Here is a 16,599-nt window from a genome sequence, read left to right on the forward strand (position 1 = left end):
ATCCAATTGCACAATGAATTTATGAAAATTTTTCAACGTGCACGTCAATATGATTTGCAGAAAACTAACGTACTTGGTCAGTTGATGTATATCTTGAGTTTTACACGTGTTACCGCAAAGCCAACTTTTTTTTCATGCTTTTTAATTTTTTCGTTGTATCGACCAATGGTAAGATATTTACTGCTTGCCCCGTTCGGTTGATTATGATTGAGTCTGATAATTGAACACTCCTGTATGCAGCTTCTGCAAAATAGGGTTCACCAGAAGCAATATGTTTGAATGGACCGCATATAGCATCTAGCTTATCCTCAATACTGTGATCGGGACATTCGGCAGCTTTCGTTGAAACAATTTGCGCCTGCTTCTGGACGATCAGTAATTTTTTTTTTAACATAATGATGTTACATTCTCTCTCATGGAGACACCAATTTATTATGGATTCCGCTTTTAACCTGCTCTCGATTTTGCATTGTTCACTTATTCTTGGTAAGATCTTTGCTACATATTTCTCTTTGGTTTGCCTTACTGCCTTCGAGTTTGTCGCTCGGATAAGACGATATTTCGTGAGGATTCTGCTAGCGACACTCATTTTTTGCCTCACGTTATCATTTTTCTTGGTTCGTATGTAGTAAAATTTATTATATTGCATCTGCGAATCGCGACGGCGTAAATAATTAGCTCTCAGTCGCGCGCGTTCTCTTTCTGTTTGGGCAGCGTACCGTTTACGGAGCCGTTCACGTTCTTTCTCAATGTTGGACATGTAACGTTTACGTTTCAGAGTTCGCTGATGATCAATGCCAAGCAGATATCTATTTTTTTTCTAGCAAGGCGTTTTTCTTTATCCAAGACATAACGGTCTCGCTGTCGAGCCCTCAGCTTTTCATTATTCGAATGATAACATTTTCTATTTTGTTCTCTACGTTTTTCAAGGTCTGAAATACGCTCATCGACGAGCGTTTGTTCGTAATGATCATGAGTATGATCATTTACAACCGACAATACGTGTCCTAATCTATTGCTATCATTTGGTTCCACTGGGGACTTATCTGAGGGTATATTTTTCTGAATCGTTTTCCGTGGCTTATCATCATCATCTTGTTTAATATTATCGTCATCATTATTATTATTCACATCCTTTTGCGGTGGATGGGTATTTTTTTTTGACGGTGCTTTATTTCTGATCTGTGCTATCTCGTCCGATAAAGTTCTCTTTTTACTTTGTTCTACACATTGTCCCCCGACATCTTCGCCAGGTGCCTGACGTTTTCTAGAGGAACCAGTGTTTACCGAAACAATATTTCTTTTCTTGTTGATGCATGGGAAGTTTTCCATAAGGTTGCTTTCGAATATTTTTAGCAGATGTGTTCGCATCTGAGAGATATCGTAATTTTTTCTTGATGGCTTCTGACCATTAATAAGCGATATCGCGAATGCAATAGCAAAGACTCCGCAGTCGGATCTATTACTTTGCTGTTGGACTTGAGGGAATTTGATACGTTTGCTCTGAAACTGATAGAAAAGAAACAGTTTTTTCAAGTATATCTCATGGTGCTCATGAAGAGTCTTTCTGTTTAATGAATCGTATATGCAGAGTGATTTTCCGTCAAAACTACTGCACACCCAGTGCCCGTCTAATCCTGTATTACCGCTATGCAGTATTTGCACATGCTTTACCTTCGATGAAACTGGCTTAATTGTGTCCGGCATTTGAACTCTCCACGTTTCTTGGGGTAAATATGACGAACATTTTTTGACGATATGACTAGAATGATCCATGTGCAGGTCAGTAAACCACCCACCTGATGTTATTATGTCTTTGGACGTAGCATCCAAATGCGGTGTAGGGCGAACCGCGCTCTTTTGATTTTCAAGAGATATCTTCTCTCTATTTTTATTAACAGAAGGATCTTGTGTTGTGAGACAAGTCTTATCATTAACTAACTGATTGTTATTGCGATTAAGAACGGGAAGAACAGTTACCAATACCGATTCATGCGGTTTGTTGACTTGTTTTGCTGATTGTTCAGTACGTCCTTTTTTTGCGCTGTTTTGCGAATCTTTCCGCAGCTTTTTATTTTGCCTAACCTCATTTGTCAAGCGATTGATTTCACTTGGCATTTGAGGTTTGGGAGAAGAGATGACCTTGACAGCCGAAGCGCTATTTATTCCGTCCACGTATGGAAACGGTTGGATTGCATTGTTTTTGAATAATTTTAACAAATGTGCCCGCATAAGGATTGCATGATATGTTACCTGATCAGGTTTTTCCCCATATATAAAAGAAATGGCAAAAGCAATTGCAAATACTCCACAATCAGACCCATTGGGCTGTCGCTGTACTGTAGGAAATTGTACAGGATTCTGGTGGAAGTTATAGAAGGGAAACAACGCCCTTAAATATATATCGTGGTCCTTGTGGAGCACCTTTGAATTCATAGAATCGTATATGCATATCGATTTTGTATCGGAGTAACTACAAACCCAGTGTTGCGCTCCGTGCGTGCCACTGTGCAAAATTTGCACATGCTTGGTGGTAGGGGATACAGGTTTGATCGTACCTGGCATCTGTACCCGCCACGTCTCCTGAGGTGCATATTCTGAAAATTCTTTCAGAAGCATTGAAAAATGATCCATATGATCATCATACAGCCATTCGCCAGATTCAATGACATTTAGTAGCCTGTCGTTAACAACTGGTATCTGCAAACTGACCATGATTGCGAGTTGGTTAATCGTTTAGTTCAAAGTCCTCTATCTCTTTGTATTGTGCGTAAAGCAGCAATGCGTTGTTTGCAGAGCAACAACTGATCGGATTGCGTAAAGCAGCAGATTGTGGCGCTTAGAGCAGCCTTTGTCGAAATCGTGAGATTTCTAGAGATGGAGGACGTCCTAACCTAACTAACCTATTTATCCTAACGCACCTAATTATTAATAGACCCACGCGACCTAGCATAGCTAATCCCTTACTAATGCAGATGCACTTGTTACGAATAATAGGGTGTGGGTTGTTCTGTCGCTACTCTAACTCTGAAAGCTATTGAAACTTTATGAAAACAACGTAATCTAAAAGTGCACTCTACAACCTCAGCTACGAAATTAGAGCTGTCATCGAGAGCGAACCATGATATATTGGATTCCGATAGATCTCATTCGTAACTGTACCTACGGTGAACGAGACACTTGCCATTGGTCGGAGACTAGGGAATTTACGCTCAGTGCTGATTTCAAACAATGTCGGCTACATTCCGATATTAGTTGTAAGCGCTGGGATTCTCTAACTTTTCGGTACGGTTAGACCGAGCGGTACGGTACCGAAGGCCAATCAGATCTCGGTAAATCTGAATTACCGCTGAATTACCGAGATCTGATTGGCCTTCGGTACCGTACCGCTCGGTCCAACCGTACCGAAAAGTTAATGAATAGGTCCCCTGTCAGTAATGTTTTGTCTCACTACTGGACTTTCCACAAGCTCCGTTCCTCTTCCTCTAGATTTTCAGCGCTTCCGGCTCATATCGCATCATGGCCATCGTTTCGTGCAACCACGCTCCGCTGTGTTTGTTAACGCTGTCATCAACATTGAACGCTTTTGAAGAGTTCTAATAAGAAAGGATGAGTCGTTTTTACGACAGCATTGTTTTCTACTGTTCTTGGTTGTGTTGGGCTCTTTTCCATTTCTCTTCACTCTTTGTTTAAGGTGAGCTACATTTGTTTTACAATATTAGTATGACTGTAATTATTGCTGTTGTCATTGTTATTATTACTATTATAGGGCTTGTCTCAAATCAACAGTCAGCGGGTTTTGCGTTAGATCTGCTATTCCTAAATGACAGTGAACTGACAGTGAAACGACATTATGACGTAGGCTGTGCAGCCGATTCCATCTACGGTAGCTTTAGAGATGAGTCGATGGAGAAGTTGCACAAAGATATATCTCAACACAACATTGTCAGATAGGCAAACATTCAATGACAGTAATACGTTTTTAATAACGAAAAATCAGCTATGGAACTGATGATGATGTATGAACCCTCGTGAGCATTGCTTCGTCCTTTTTCTTTTTTTCCTTCATTTATTTTTCAGGACTATTCCTTGGCTGTAATTTTTGTGGATTGTAACAGAACTTGAGGCAACTGAAATCAACTGTCACTAGACTTTGAGTTCGGTTTGCGGTGGCAGAATGAACATGAGGTAATGACATTTCGATGCAAACTGTGTAGCTGATGGGTAGGTTTTATGTTTTTGCTGAATTTAAACTGGAACATTGAGACTCAACATGGGCGCTTCAGGAGCAAGATCTCATTTTTTCACCATTTGTAGAGGAGCCCGTGTTCTAAAAAGTGCCAGAAAAAAGACTGTCTTCTTTCGGGTAACGTGGAAGGGAGCTCCGGATTTTTCATCTTCGGTTTGTTTAAGGGTGCAGGAACTCTTGGTTTGCGGTATTAGAACGGGAACCGATTCTTCCATCGATATTGGTATGCTGGTAGGAAAGAGGATGGTGTTAGTCATTACGGATTTGTACAAAGGGTTGAGAGAGTGATGAACGTCATACTTGAGTCACATTCGGCGACCATAACTCGCCGGGTAGGATTGGAGAGGAGCTTTCCGTTTGTAAAGTCCCAGAAGAGAAACCGAATTCTTTCGTGACTTCACATGGAAAGAGCCAAAGAATTTGTTGACTTCATTTCACCTGTGGAAGTAGGATCCATTGTTTCGTCGTATTAGGACAAATACTGCTGCATCCTTCGGTATTGAAATGCTTGTGGTGGAAAGGAAGTGTTAATTGCGTTGATACGGCACAGCAGGTACATTATCGAGGCATTGGTTATGATTGACTTATATACAACTTTGGGAGAGGTAGGTTGGATTTTGTCACCTGCGACTTGTAATGACGAACAGTATCAGCGGGAGACCTCCATCTTGGAAAGTTTTTCTCTCTCTGATTTTGTTACAGGTTTTATAGCCGAGTATGATTGGAAAGGAACCCCAAGTTTGTGGCGTGCCAGGAGAGAAAGCATCCTTTTGTGAAATCCGGGTAGTAGTGTTGGATCGTTCGGCGTTGGTTTTCCTGTAGGAATAGGAACCCTCGATTTGTGTCATTGGAGCAGAAACTGCTGTATTTTGCGATATCCGTATGCTTGTGGAACAAGAGGAAATGCTGGTTGTTTTGATTCGAGACAGTGGGTACGTTGGAATACGTTAGTAACTCAAAGTTTATGATTGACTCGCACCCATGCTGTTTGTTACTCACATGATTGCTTCGCGAATTCGACGAACTTGATCACCTTGCATAGCATCAATCAATACATCTGTTTTACGATATATTGAAAATTTTATAAGGCAGTCACTGTCGGTAGCGATTACCGATGATTCGACGAGCTTTGTCCTTCTAACCTCACAACCGGACGACGAGCTGGTGAGTGAACACCCGATATTTCGATCATCGATCAAGTCGACAAACATGTCGCACTATTCAGAGTTTTATTACCAAGATTATTTATGTTCGTTCATGGAACTAAGAGTGCTATCACAAGGGCATGTAAAATACAACAACACACATCCCAGCAATGACGATTCCGTCACTTCTATTCCGTGCCGCCATTGTGTTGACTTGCCACTAGACGGGCTCCGATATCAGCTGCCAGCGCGGCAAGCGGTAGCCATCAGAGCGCCGCTTTTCTGGGGCCCAATCACAGTATAGGGAATAACCACACCCGCGGTTTCTCTTCTACAGAATTATGTTGGAATGGTTTTGGATATAGCTGGCTGTACGATGACGACGGTGGTGAATCCGATCGAAACGACCCACCGGTGAACAAAGATTATCATATCCTAGCTCTCCGACCACTGACGTTATTGAAATTACACTTAAATGACAGCTCGTCCGCGATTCATATAGCGAAAGTGCATCCAAATTTCCCGAAATGCTTTTGATTTAGGAGATACCTAATAAAACAGTCGGCCCTACAGCGCTTTTCCTATCCCCTAGCAGTCAAGATACTCGGTAGTCCGCCCGTTCTTTTGAATGTACTTGGCGCGAGACTCTACCGAGTCTCTTGATAGATGCTACTGGCAGTAAAGTGAAGAAAATCAGTCGACCTGATCAATCAAAATCGCATCATATATTTTTATATGAATGTGTGGTTATTTATAGCCTGGGTGGTCAATTTTCTGTAGCCCAAATGATCACAGAAAGTCATAACACGAATTCCATCCATTTTTGGCTGATGGAATGGATTCGCACAGGTATGTATGTAATACATTAAAATGTCATTTCAGGACAACATCTTCTTCTTCTTGATCCTACTGCTCGAATCGGTGATGTGTTACTAAAATTTTTCAACTGGGGCACTCGGTAGCTCAAGTTTACAAATGGCACTAGGTAGCGCTCAATTTCCCACCTAATTAACAAGAGAAATAGATTATTTTATCACCTATTGCTTGCATTCCTTTAGGGAATTTCCTTAAGGGGGTATTCCCCACCTTTGAATGGGTTAACTGGATTTTTTTGAAACCAATCACTATCGATTCGAATAATGGAAGTGATAAAAATGAAACTGTGCTCTGAAATAACACCTAGTAATATGCATTCCTCTCATTCACCTACTATCGGGCCGTAAAGTCGAGGCACTTGGGTTTGACACACTATATCTAAGTGAAAAAAGATCGGACAGCTTTCGGATCATTTTCAAGCTTGTTCTATTCCCCGTCAGATCAGCCATAGACCATTATTGTATGAAAATCAGGCGGCAAGTTATCGTTCAATGTATGCAAAAATACGTAGTTTTTACACATTCTCTTTCGTAGTTTCATCTCAACTCATTGCCATTCTTCCAAAATAGCCCGGAAAAATATTAGAAAAAATCAAACTCAATCTTTGAAGCTTCCTGAGTGCAATGCTCTTTGAATTTTTGAGAAATTCACAAAATTATGGTCAGGGCAGTGGAAAATAGCCCAAATGGTGGTCTCGGAGACGAGTAACAGTAAAAAGTTCATCAATGGCTGAAAATTTGGCGCTAGTTCGGAAAAAAGGCAATGAGTTGGAGTTAGGCAACGGAAAAAAATGTGTAAAAACTACGTTCTTTCGCATACATTGAACGGTAACTTTCCTCCTGATTTTCATACAACAATGTTCTATGGCTGATCTAACGGGGTATAGAACAAGCTTAAAAACGATTCACATACGAAGGCTATCCGATTTTTTTTTTCACTTAGTTATAGTGTGTCAAACCCAGGTGCCTCAACTTTACGGCCCGATAGTAATTGTTTTTAAACAACGCAAGCATGTTTTACGCGTTTTTCATGCTCGATTTCACACAATACTCAAATTTTGGAAATGCGCTTTTACGATAGTATGAGGTACTAGGGTGGTCCTTATTTAGGGTGTTCTCGAAATTTCCTGCGCACAAAGCGGAAAAAGTTTGCAAATATATCGAAAAAAAGTACGCGAAACTTGGAGCTTGTGAGTCAACTCAAAGTACTGACTACAAGGCAGTGAATTTTCCCGTTCAACTTACATGGAAATTCGGGCTCACTGAATTATTTGTTTTTTCCTGCCTTAATGGTGCTTCGAAAAATCTGGAATTTGTAATACGTCTTTCCTATAGTCGTGGGTATTTTACAAAAAAATGAGTGATTTTTTTAACACGAAAAAACCTGTATTCCTGTAGGGAAAGCAATATATGCCTATTCTGTCGTTGAAAACAATAAATACCTTGCAGGCAGTATTTTGAGTTGACCTACAGGCTCCAAGCTCCGCGTACTTTTTTTTTTCAATTTATTTGCAAACTGCTTCCGCCTTGTCTGCAGGAAATTTCAAAAACACCCTAAATAAGGCCCACCCTACTGAGATACCCTTCCTCATTAGTAGTATTGGAATAGTTAGTAACATAATAAAAAAATTGATGTAGACGCGTGTTCCAAATATGATTTTCCGGGTGGTGGTCAAAATTTCGAAAGTCTCAAACGTAAACCGACCAAAATCTCGAATTTTTAAATGAGTGAATACCAAAATAACGAGAATTGTAATTTCAAAAATTTTTTATTTCCGACAGACCACTGATTGTGAGTCGAATAACGGCCGGTTTCACCAACGTCGGATAACTTCTTATTCATAGAATAACGATATTCATCGAATAAAAGTCGCAAATAGAATGTAAAATAGTCTTTTGTTTTCAATGAATGAGAGTTTAATCTATAAATAAAGTTTTTCGACGTTGGTGAAACTGGCCATAAGTGTTCCGTCGAAAGGTTATATATCCGACAGGTCGCTAATTCGTCAATGTGTTTTCAGACCATTCGTACTCCGAATGAGCAGAATATAGATTATAATAACGAAAAAAGTCTATATTTTATTTGATATTTTCACTAATTCGATATTTGGCCCTTCGTGATCTTGTCCATTCTCAAATTGGTTTTCCCATGAAATCTGCTTGTGATATTTCCGTATTCATAATGATCTTTTGTAAATCTTACATGAGTATCGTGATATTGCCTGTTATGAATTTTGCGTTTCGCTGATTTCGAAATTCTAAATTTCAGCCAGTTTACGTTTTGGACTTTCGAAATTTGAACCCCACCCGATTTTCCTTCTAACGTTTGAGTGAGTAGATCACATTTCTTTTTGTGGACTATGTATTCTTTATTCGATTACTAAAGAAATTAATTATAGTAATCAGTAACAAACTGGTAATTGCAGAATACATGAAATGGCTAAAGCTCTCATTTTTTAACAGCATGCAGCATATCTACTTTGCTCTGACGTCTACTTGCACGTAATATAAGAGATAGTTATATCGCGTTACTAATGCCATAAGGTCGTAAGCGCCAAAAACTCGATTCAGGTGCCAGAAGGTCGTATAAAAATTTTTTTTTCTGGATTCGCTTCGAAATCGCCAAAAACGTGTGGATCAATTGAAATTGGAAAAATCGAAAATTAAAGCCATAAGGTCGTATGTCCAAGTACATACGACCTTATGGCTTTATTTTTGAGAGAAAATCGGAAAAGATAAAGCCAGAAGGTCGTATCGACCAAATTTGGTTTTTTTGGGGGATTCCAATGGAAATACGCGTTTTCGTCAATTTCCAGACGAAAAAAAAAAAAAAATGGCGGATATGCTCTTCTGGCATTAGTAACGCGATATGTTGTTTTCATTCGCTGTGAATTTTTTCCCTATATAAGTTGATTAATTTCCTGCTGTTATTTGATTTGATAGCTTGAAATAATGAACTTCAATTACATAGGTGTGCCGCCACCCAAAGAAGTAGTCTGCGACTCTTCCAAAGCATTATTAACTGCTGTAGTGAGAGCATTCACGGATTATGCTACGATCGACGATTATGCAGATGCATGCAAACTTCCAGCACTACCTAAATGCTATATCCGGATTGATGTGGCACATTTTATTAAGATGTATGCACGATTCATGAAGGACGTCAATGCGAGAGTCAAGAGATTTTTTTTATGGCTATTGGACAGTTGATTTTGACCTGCAATCTCGATACCGCAACTGAGATTTTCACATCCATACTAATAATAGCGCAAAGCGATACGGAAGGCGAGGCGGGGAATGGACAGAAAACACTCTGTGAAATTCACAAAATGAAATTGCGCGATATATTCACTGGCGAAAAAGACTCAGAGAGTCTTATCGTAGAGGCGGATAACCATCCATCGGAGGCCCCCGGAACAGTTGAAGAGAATGATTCTCGGACATAAAACTCATGGGTCGAGTGGGCTAAAGAAATAGACAACCGTGTCAAGTCTATGGTGCGAATGGCAGAGGGTGATCGCGACAATGCGCATTATTTTCCTCAATTAGCAGATAGACTTTTGAAGGATATGAAATGGTTGCCTCTATGGTCGTGTATATATCGGAACCGATTTGGGTATGGCCGCATTTCTGCGTCTAGTGCCCCAGTAGAAGGAGATTTCAATAACCTAAAAAATCGGGTATTGAAAAATGTCAGTTTACCAATACGGGCGGACGATTTTATCAAAAGGCACGCTGATTTTATTAATGGCAGAACGAAAATTGCTGACGCGCAGTCCGAGGTAGTCATGACACCATCCTCACGAGTTGATGGAACTGGAGCCGAAGAAATACCAACTGTGCAAGCCGAATCCCAAGCACCACTAAATGTACTATCATCATTTCCAGCCTGCAACAATGGTGATCACCCATCTGGAGCACACGTGTGCGCGATATGTTCTCGATACGTTCATGCTTTGGATCTATGTTCTACACCGATGGAAGGTGAATCTGAAGGTTATGGCCAGCGCAGAATTTGTTCGGGTTGTAAAAATATTAACCATGTGCCAGTTATCCTCGCGAGCAGGGAAGTTGAAAATTGGCGTGGGTTAGTAGCACCGGTGGAAAAGAAAAAAGGTCGATACCTACAGCAGAGCTACACGGCCAACGAATTTATTCTCAATGAAAAATTGAAAAAAATGCCGATAATGAAGAATGGTAACACTCTTACACTGCAATCAGTGAAATTCGGTAAAGAGAGAATTTCACTGAGAAACACTTGCGCGTTTGACAGCTTGCTGCAAATTTTTCTTGCTGCTGTGAAAGATCGTCGATTACTGAAAGAAAATGTACTTGTTGATTACAGAGATAGCAAGTTTTTTCAATTAGCCTTCGATATTTCATCTCAGGGATTGACAAATGGTTCTTATCGTCAAAGAACTGAGATTCTACGAGAAATTTTCTCAGCTGTTCGACGACCCAACAACTCCAGTCTCGTTGAGTGCGACGTGACCATAGCTGATTTAGCGAGAGATCTTTTTCGAGCAACACCTGCTTTGTCAGAGATTCTGTTTGTGATAAGGGGTGTCCACCAAGACCTAAATCTTTGCCCATTTTCCAAGCGCTGCCCTCTTCATTGACAGACCGGAATTTTCATAAAATCATTGCGGAAAAGCTGATCATTCAGGAACCTCAGGCTTGCGGTATACAAGGCTGCATGGGTTTAGAGTCAACGACTATTACTGGAATAGGTAACTCACATTTTCCTTAACCGTATTAATATTTTCATTCAATAGGTACCTCAAACCATTGTAATCAACGAAAGTTTGATACAAAATAAAAATTCGCAAAACATAATATCTAGTTTCAAGAAAGAAACCAACATCCGCTCCTACCGATCGCCAAACTGTTAATACTGTTGTGAATAATTCAACGAGCAGACTGTAATGGCATAATCAAACATACAGTGAACGCCGCAAAAAGAAAAAAAAAATATACGACCTTTTATCACCAAAATCGCCTTTTTGGCGGATACGACCTTATACCATTAGACACGCGATATATTAGGGTGATTCAAAAAACAAGAGAATTTTTGTTTCATCTTGGTACTAAGTTTAAAAGTTTTGTTTAGATACTCAAACAGGCCTGTTGGAATATAAGCTTTTAATATTAATGATGATATAGTGCGCATCGCACTTTTCAATTTCCCATAAGAATAACACAGGCAACATTATTTTTATTTCTTCTGATTTTTGTAACGAACGAACAATACGTCGTACGGTAAAGTTCTTGGTATTTTTTTGCAGAGCGCTCTCCAAAAAAGGTCCGAATTCATTTTTTTGGTAAATCAACTCGGTCGAACGTTATTCAAGGCCAAAGTAAAATTTTAGCTATTTACTTTACACACGGCATTAAGAAAAGTACACTCCACGCATCGAAAATTTAACTTTACACACGCACTTTACGGATGGCGTGCATAAATGGTTAGTGGACTGGGGCTGCTGAGAGAAACCAATTGATCAGCGCCATTTGCAGTTTTTTCGGTCGAAGTCTGCGCAGGCAGTTCAAATGTATATATATACATGAAATACACGATTTGTTTTGAAAACTACTTTTTCAAAGTTACTTTTCGGTCGAACTATGCCAAAATTGACGGAATGCTAAAGAAGCACATATTCAATTGGACCCGGGTCTTGAACTGTGCACCTAATCAAAATTCCCGCGTAGATTTTGACAAGTTTCGGCGTTCTTCCGACCCCCTTCAAGTCCCCTGCCCTGCTTCTGATGCTTTCACACTGCGCCCGTAGTAAGGGTACCAGTCAACTATCCTGTCAATAAAGAGTACATACAAAACGATTGGCAACGACCAGGATTTTTTTCTACGTACTTCCACTTATACGACGGAGATTTCAACTATCGAATGATTTTTACTACCTTCTGTTGGCTACGTAAAAAATTAGAATTGAAACAATGAAAAGATTCAATGTTATTCAGATGGGAAATTATTTGGACGCTAAGGCATGCCTTCTAATTCAGATAGAAGGATCAAATTGCGCTTAAAATTTTTTTGGATTTCTTTTCTCCGATCATTGTTAGGGGATGCGACTAGCCCGATTCATGAATGAGGCTGAATCTAGCGGCTGGAGCTATAGCGGCCGCTCGGAGCGCGCGAAGTTATTGCAAACGAATGTCAAGTTGAAATTACGTATGCATACTCACTAGGGTGGTTCTTATATAGGGTGTTTTTCAATTTTTACGCTCCCAAGGGTTCAAACGGATCCTTTTCAAGAAAAAAAAATGGAAATTGAAAAGCACGAAAAAAAATATTTTGGCGGTCGTGCGCGGGATGTTAAAATTGAGATAGAGCATTAAAACTTCAGGACGAATTTTTTTTCTTGAAAAGGATCCGTTTGAACCCTTGGGAGCGTAAAAATTCAAAAAAGCACCCCATATAAGGACCACCCTAATACTCACGACTGGCATTCGAACTGAGAAAAGAAATTAAAATCCCGGGGGACGATCTTTGGAAAATTATTAAATATTGGTAATCGCTCACTATCGGGCTTGCGGCCGCTAGCTCCGGCGGCTAGATTCAGCCTCATGATTCATGATTGGGTTTTTTAACGGACACCTTATTATCCACGACTAACTTACTGATTGAACTGAAAATTTTGAATGCTTATTTTGACCTAATCAAGATACTATCGGATTCTGCAGGTCACTTTATAGCGTTTGATATTTTCCCTATCCTCGGCGATCCCGACCGAACAGAGATTACATTATGTACCATTTCGACTGAGATAGAAGTCCCAGGAACAGAAAATTACCACCTGATTGGCGTCGTGAGCTTTAACACGTTGACTGCCACGCGTGTTTACAACAAAATCTCCGTCAGGCCACCGGCGCCACTGTAAGATGCGTGCTCTGCTACCGCATGTCTGTTTACATTTCTTTCGGTACTCTCAGCCCGATATCTATTACGATCCTCATTTATCACGTTATTACTCTGCACGAGCAGTTGTAATCTTTGCCGTGTACTGAGTAGTACAACTAATATCTCTGCCCATAATTTTTCAATAGTGAAGAGAAAGATGAAAAAGTCAGTGTGCAGTGATTCATATCGCAGTGAAAGGAAGACTAGTCACGCTAGTTGCTCAAATTCGGATAGCAGCGATGAGGAAGTGATCAGATTGCCAAAAAGAAGAAAAGTAAATCGTATCATATCATCAGATTCTGATACGGATACGGATAAATGCAATCTTAGTGATAATGAATATTATGAAGATACTATTGACAAGATGTTACGAGATTTGGTCGTGGAAGAAGAAAGCAACGTTGATGATACTGAGGAAGCTCCAGTTCAACAAAGTGAATGGAGTGAATTTAGTGGTCGGCAAAAATCAATTTCTTTTCAAGAAACAGGCGGTCTGAATAAGCAATTACCTGACGATATAAATCCGTATGATGTGTTTACGTTGTTCGTCGATGACGAAATCATAAACTTGCTGGTATTAGAAACTAATAGATATGCACAACAAAAACTAAATGAATCGAGGCTGACTCCAGGTTCACGAATGCATAAATGGAAACCAACAAATCCTGAAGAAATAAAACAATTTTTGGGATTATTGTTGTGGATGGGACTTGTAAAAGTGAGCCCAATAGCCAATTATTGGGCCAAAAACGAATTGTACAATTTCCGGCTACCGCGTCAAATTATTTCACGAAACAGATTTGAACTATTATTGTGCAATTTTCATTTTGTCGATAATATGTCCATTGCCCGTGATGATCGGCTTGGTAAAATACTTCCATTTTTTAACAAATTGGTAGGAAAGTATCAGGAAACTTACACGCCTGGAGAAGACATTGTTATCGATGAAACGTTAATTCCATGGCGTGGAAGACTCATTTTCAAGCAATACATTCCAAATAAAGCGCACAAGTACGGAATCAAGTTATTCAAATTATGTTCAAGCGAAGGATACACATGGGCAATGAAAATGTATTCTGGTAAATCAGCGGAAGGTATTAGAGAAACAGGATTGGCACACAATGTGTGTCTACAACTGGCAGAGAAACTTTTCGATCAAGGAAGAACATTGTATATTGACAATTTTTATACAAGCTATGAGTTAGCTATATCATGCCTAAGACGCAAGACTCATGTAGTTGGAACACTTAGACATAACAAGAAATCTATACCAAAAGATGTTCTTAATTGCAAACTAAGAAGGGGAGAAATGGTAGCTAAAGAGGATGATAACGGGATTGTGGTACTCAAATGGAGAGACACACGTGACGTGAGAATATTATCTACGAAACACGCTCCTATCATGACACAAAGCACGAAAAACATTCATGCTGCTTCTTCAAGCCAGCAGCCATCCGCAAGACTCAAACCTCTGGCCGTCCTCGAATATAATAAGGGTAAATGTGGTATAGATTATTCAGACCAAATGGTTTTCTATGCTTCGACGATGAGGAAAGGAATCAAGTGGTATAGGAAGCTTGGTGTTGAACTTCTACTGGGGACGTCAATTGTAAACGCTTTGGTCGTTTACAAAATTGCGACAAAGAAAACTGTAAATATTAGACGATTCAGAGAACTGATTGCTGCAAAGTTACTAGGACTGAGTGAAGATTTAACACTGCCTTCTGTTCGACGAAATACGCATTGCATCGCCGTTCGAGAAATAATTTGGGGAAAAGCCTTAGACGCGCATGCAAGCGGTGTTACGCAAATAAAAGAGAAGAACTGGAACGATCAAAGGCACGAGCAAATCTCAGAAAACCCACTACTTTTTGTCCAAGCTGCCCTGGTCAACCGCAACTTTGCAGTGAATGCTTCAATATTTTGCACTGTAAATAATTTTGTTAATAAACGATTTTTAAAAAAATTCAACAGTATTATTATCTCCTGTCATATATTTATCTAAATATGTTCGGAAATCCTTTGGAAGGAGTCACCCGAATACGGGTGACGTGGCCTGATGAGAACTTTTGCTGTCACCCGAATACGGGTGACGTGGCCTGATGAGAACTTTTGCTGTCACCCGAATACGGGTGACACGGCAGTTAACGTGTTAAACCACCTGCTCCGAAAGCGAACACAAGGTCTTCAATTGATGGACTCGGCCATTACACGGCAATTTGCCGGAGACCTGGAGACACGTGGATTCAATATGATGACACGAAAGAAAAAGAACAGACAGTGCTCAAAACTGAAATAGCCTACGTTCACATGATTATTTATGCCCCCTAACTGTGAAAATTGGAACTTCATTTTATTATATAATGCAATGTCCTGTATTATTATTACTATTATTATTATGGTTATTGGATTTTCAAGTTTTATTATTATAATAATGATGATTATTATTGTTTTTACTATTATTATTTCTGAATACTATGATTATTATGATTATCGAAATACTCGAATTAAAACATTATAACTTTTGAAATTATTACGAAAATATTTGACATTGTTTGATTAAGCGTTTAGATGAAAAATATCGCAAATAAAAGATCCCAAGAGTCTTTGAATGACACTGACATCATCCACCTCGGAATGAAAAGAAAAAACCTCGGTGCTTTCCCTGCTTCTTTCATGCGCTGGTTCGTAGGGGGTTGGCTTCTCCACTCGGAGGGTGACACGAAAAAAATTAGGGATATAACATTTCAGGAGAAATTAAATAGCAATTAAATTTGACGTCTTGGATTTTGACTTTTCCGCGCTTAGTTTCATCCGAAGTGGAGAGGGTTGTTTTCTCGATTCGGGGGGTGACTCAAAAAAATCGGGGATGGAACGTTTCGAGAGCAATTGAATAGCAATTAAATTTGACGTCTCAGATTTCGAGTTTTCCTCGCTGAGTGTTATCTGAAGTCCGGGGGGTTGTTTTCTCTACTCGGGGGGTGGCTAAAGAAATCGGGGATAGAACGTTTCGAGAGCAATTAAATAGCAATTAAATTTGACGTCGTAGATTTCTAGTTTTTACTTCCGGTCTTCTTTTTACGCTGTGGGGGTGCTAGGTTAAAGTTCATTTGGCACCCCCACTGTTTCCGGCTAAGGGGTGGGAGCAATTAAATCGCGAATAGAGCAACAAATTAGCAATTAAAGAGCAGCGAATTCCTGTGAAACGAAAAATACATTTTTTCATTGTGGGGGTGCTAACTTTAGGGACTTACAAAGAACGGTCCACTACGCACCCTACGGCGCTCTTCTCTATGCACTTCCGATCTCAAAATCCCAAAAATCAAAACTCTAAATTTTCCACGCAAATCTCAAAATTAGACCGTTGGGCGCCTGACGCACTTTGCGTCAATAAATCAAACAAATTACAAAATTAAC

At 39.8% G+C, this 16,599-nt stretch overlaps 1 protein-coding gene across 1 annotated transcript; it reads left to right on the forward strand.

Annotated features, from left to right (window-relative positions):
- The first annotated feature begins 13,339 nt into the window (after nucleotides 1-13,339).
- On the forward strand, nucleotides 13,340-15,312 carry LOC125501891 (piggyBac transposable element-derived protein 4-like). Its single transcript, XM_048659015.1, has 2 exons — nucleotides 13,340-14,352; nucleotides 14,434-15,312. The coding sequence occupies exons 1-2, from the start codon at nucleotides 13,340-13,342 to the stop codon at nucleotides 15,185-15,187; spliced, it is 1,767 nt and encodes a 588-aa protein (XP_048514972.1). The 3' UTR covers nucleotides 15,188-15,312.
- The last annotated feature ends 1,287 nt before the right edge of the window (nucleotides 15,313-16,599 follow it).

Source organism: Athalia rosae, chromosome 7, assembly GCF_917208135.1.
Source record: "Athalia rosae chromosome 7, iyAthRosa1.1, whole genome shotgun sequence".
In the NCBI taxonomy this organism is placed as follows: domain Eukaryota; kingdom Metazoa; phylum Arthropoda; class Insecta; order Hymenoptera; family Athaliidae; genus Athalia; species Athalia rosae.

Excerpts from the sequence above, each read along its gene's own strand:
- LOC125501891 (XM_048659015.1), top strand. The coding sequence starts at position 13,340 with ATGAAAAAGTCAGTGTGCAGTGATTCATATCGCAGTGAAAGGAAGACT. Across the intron at positions 14,353-14,433 it reads TTCGATCAAGGAAGAACATT|ACATAACAAGAAATCTATAC; the intron begins GTATATTGACAA and ends TGGAACACTTAG.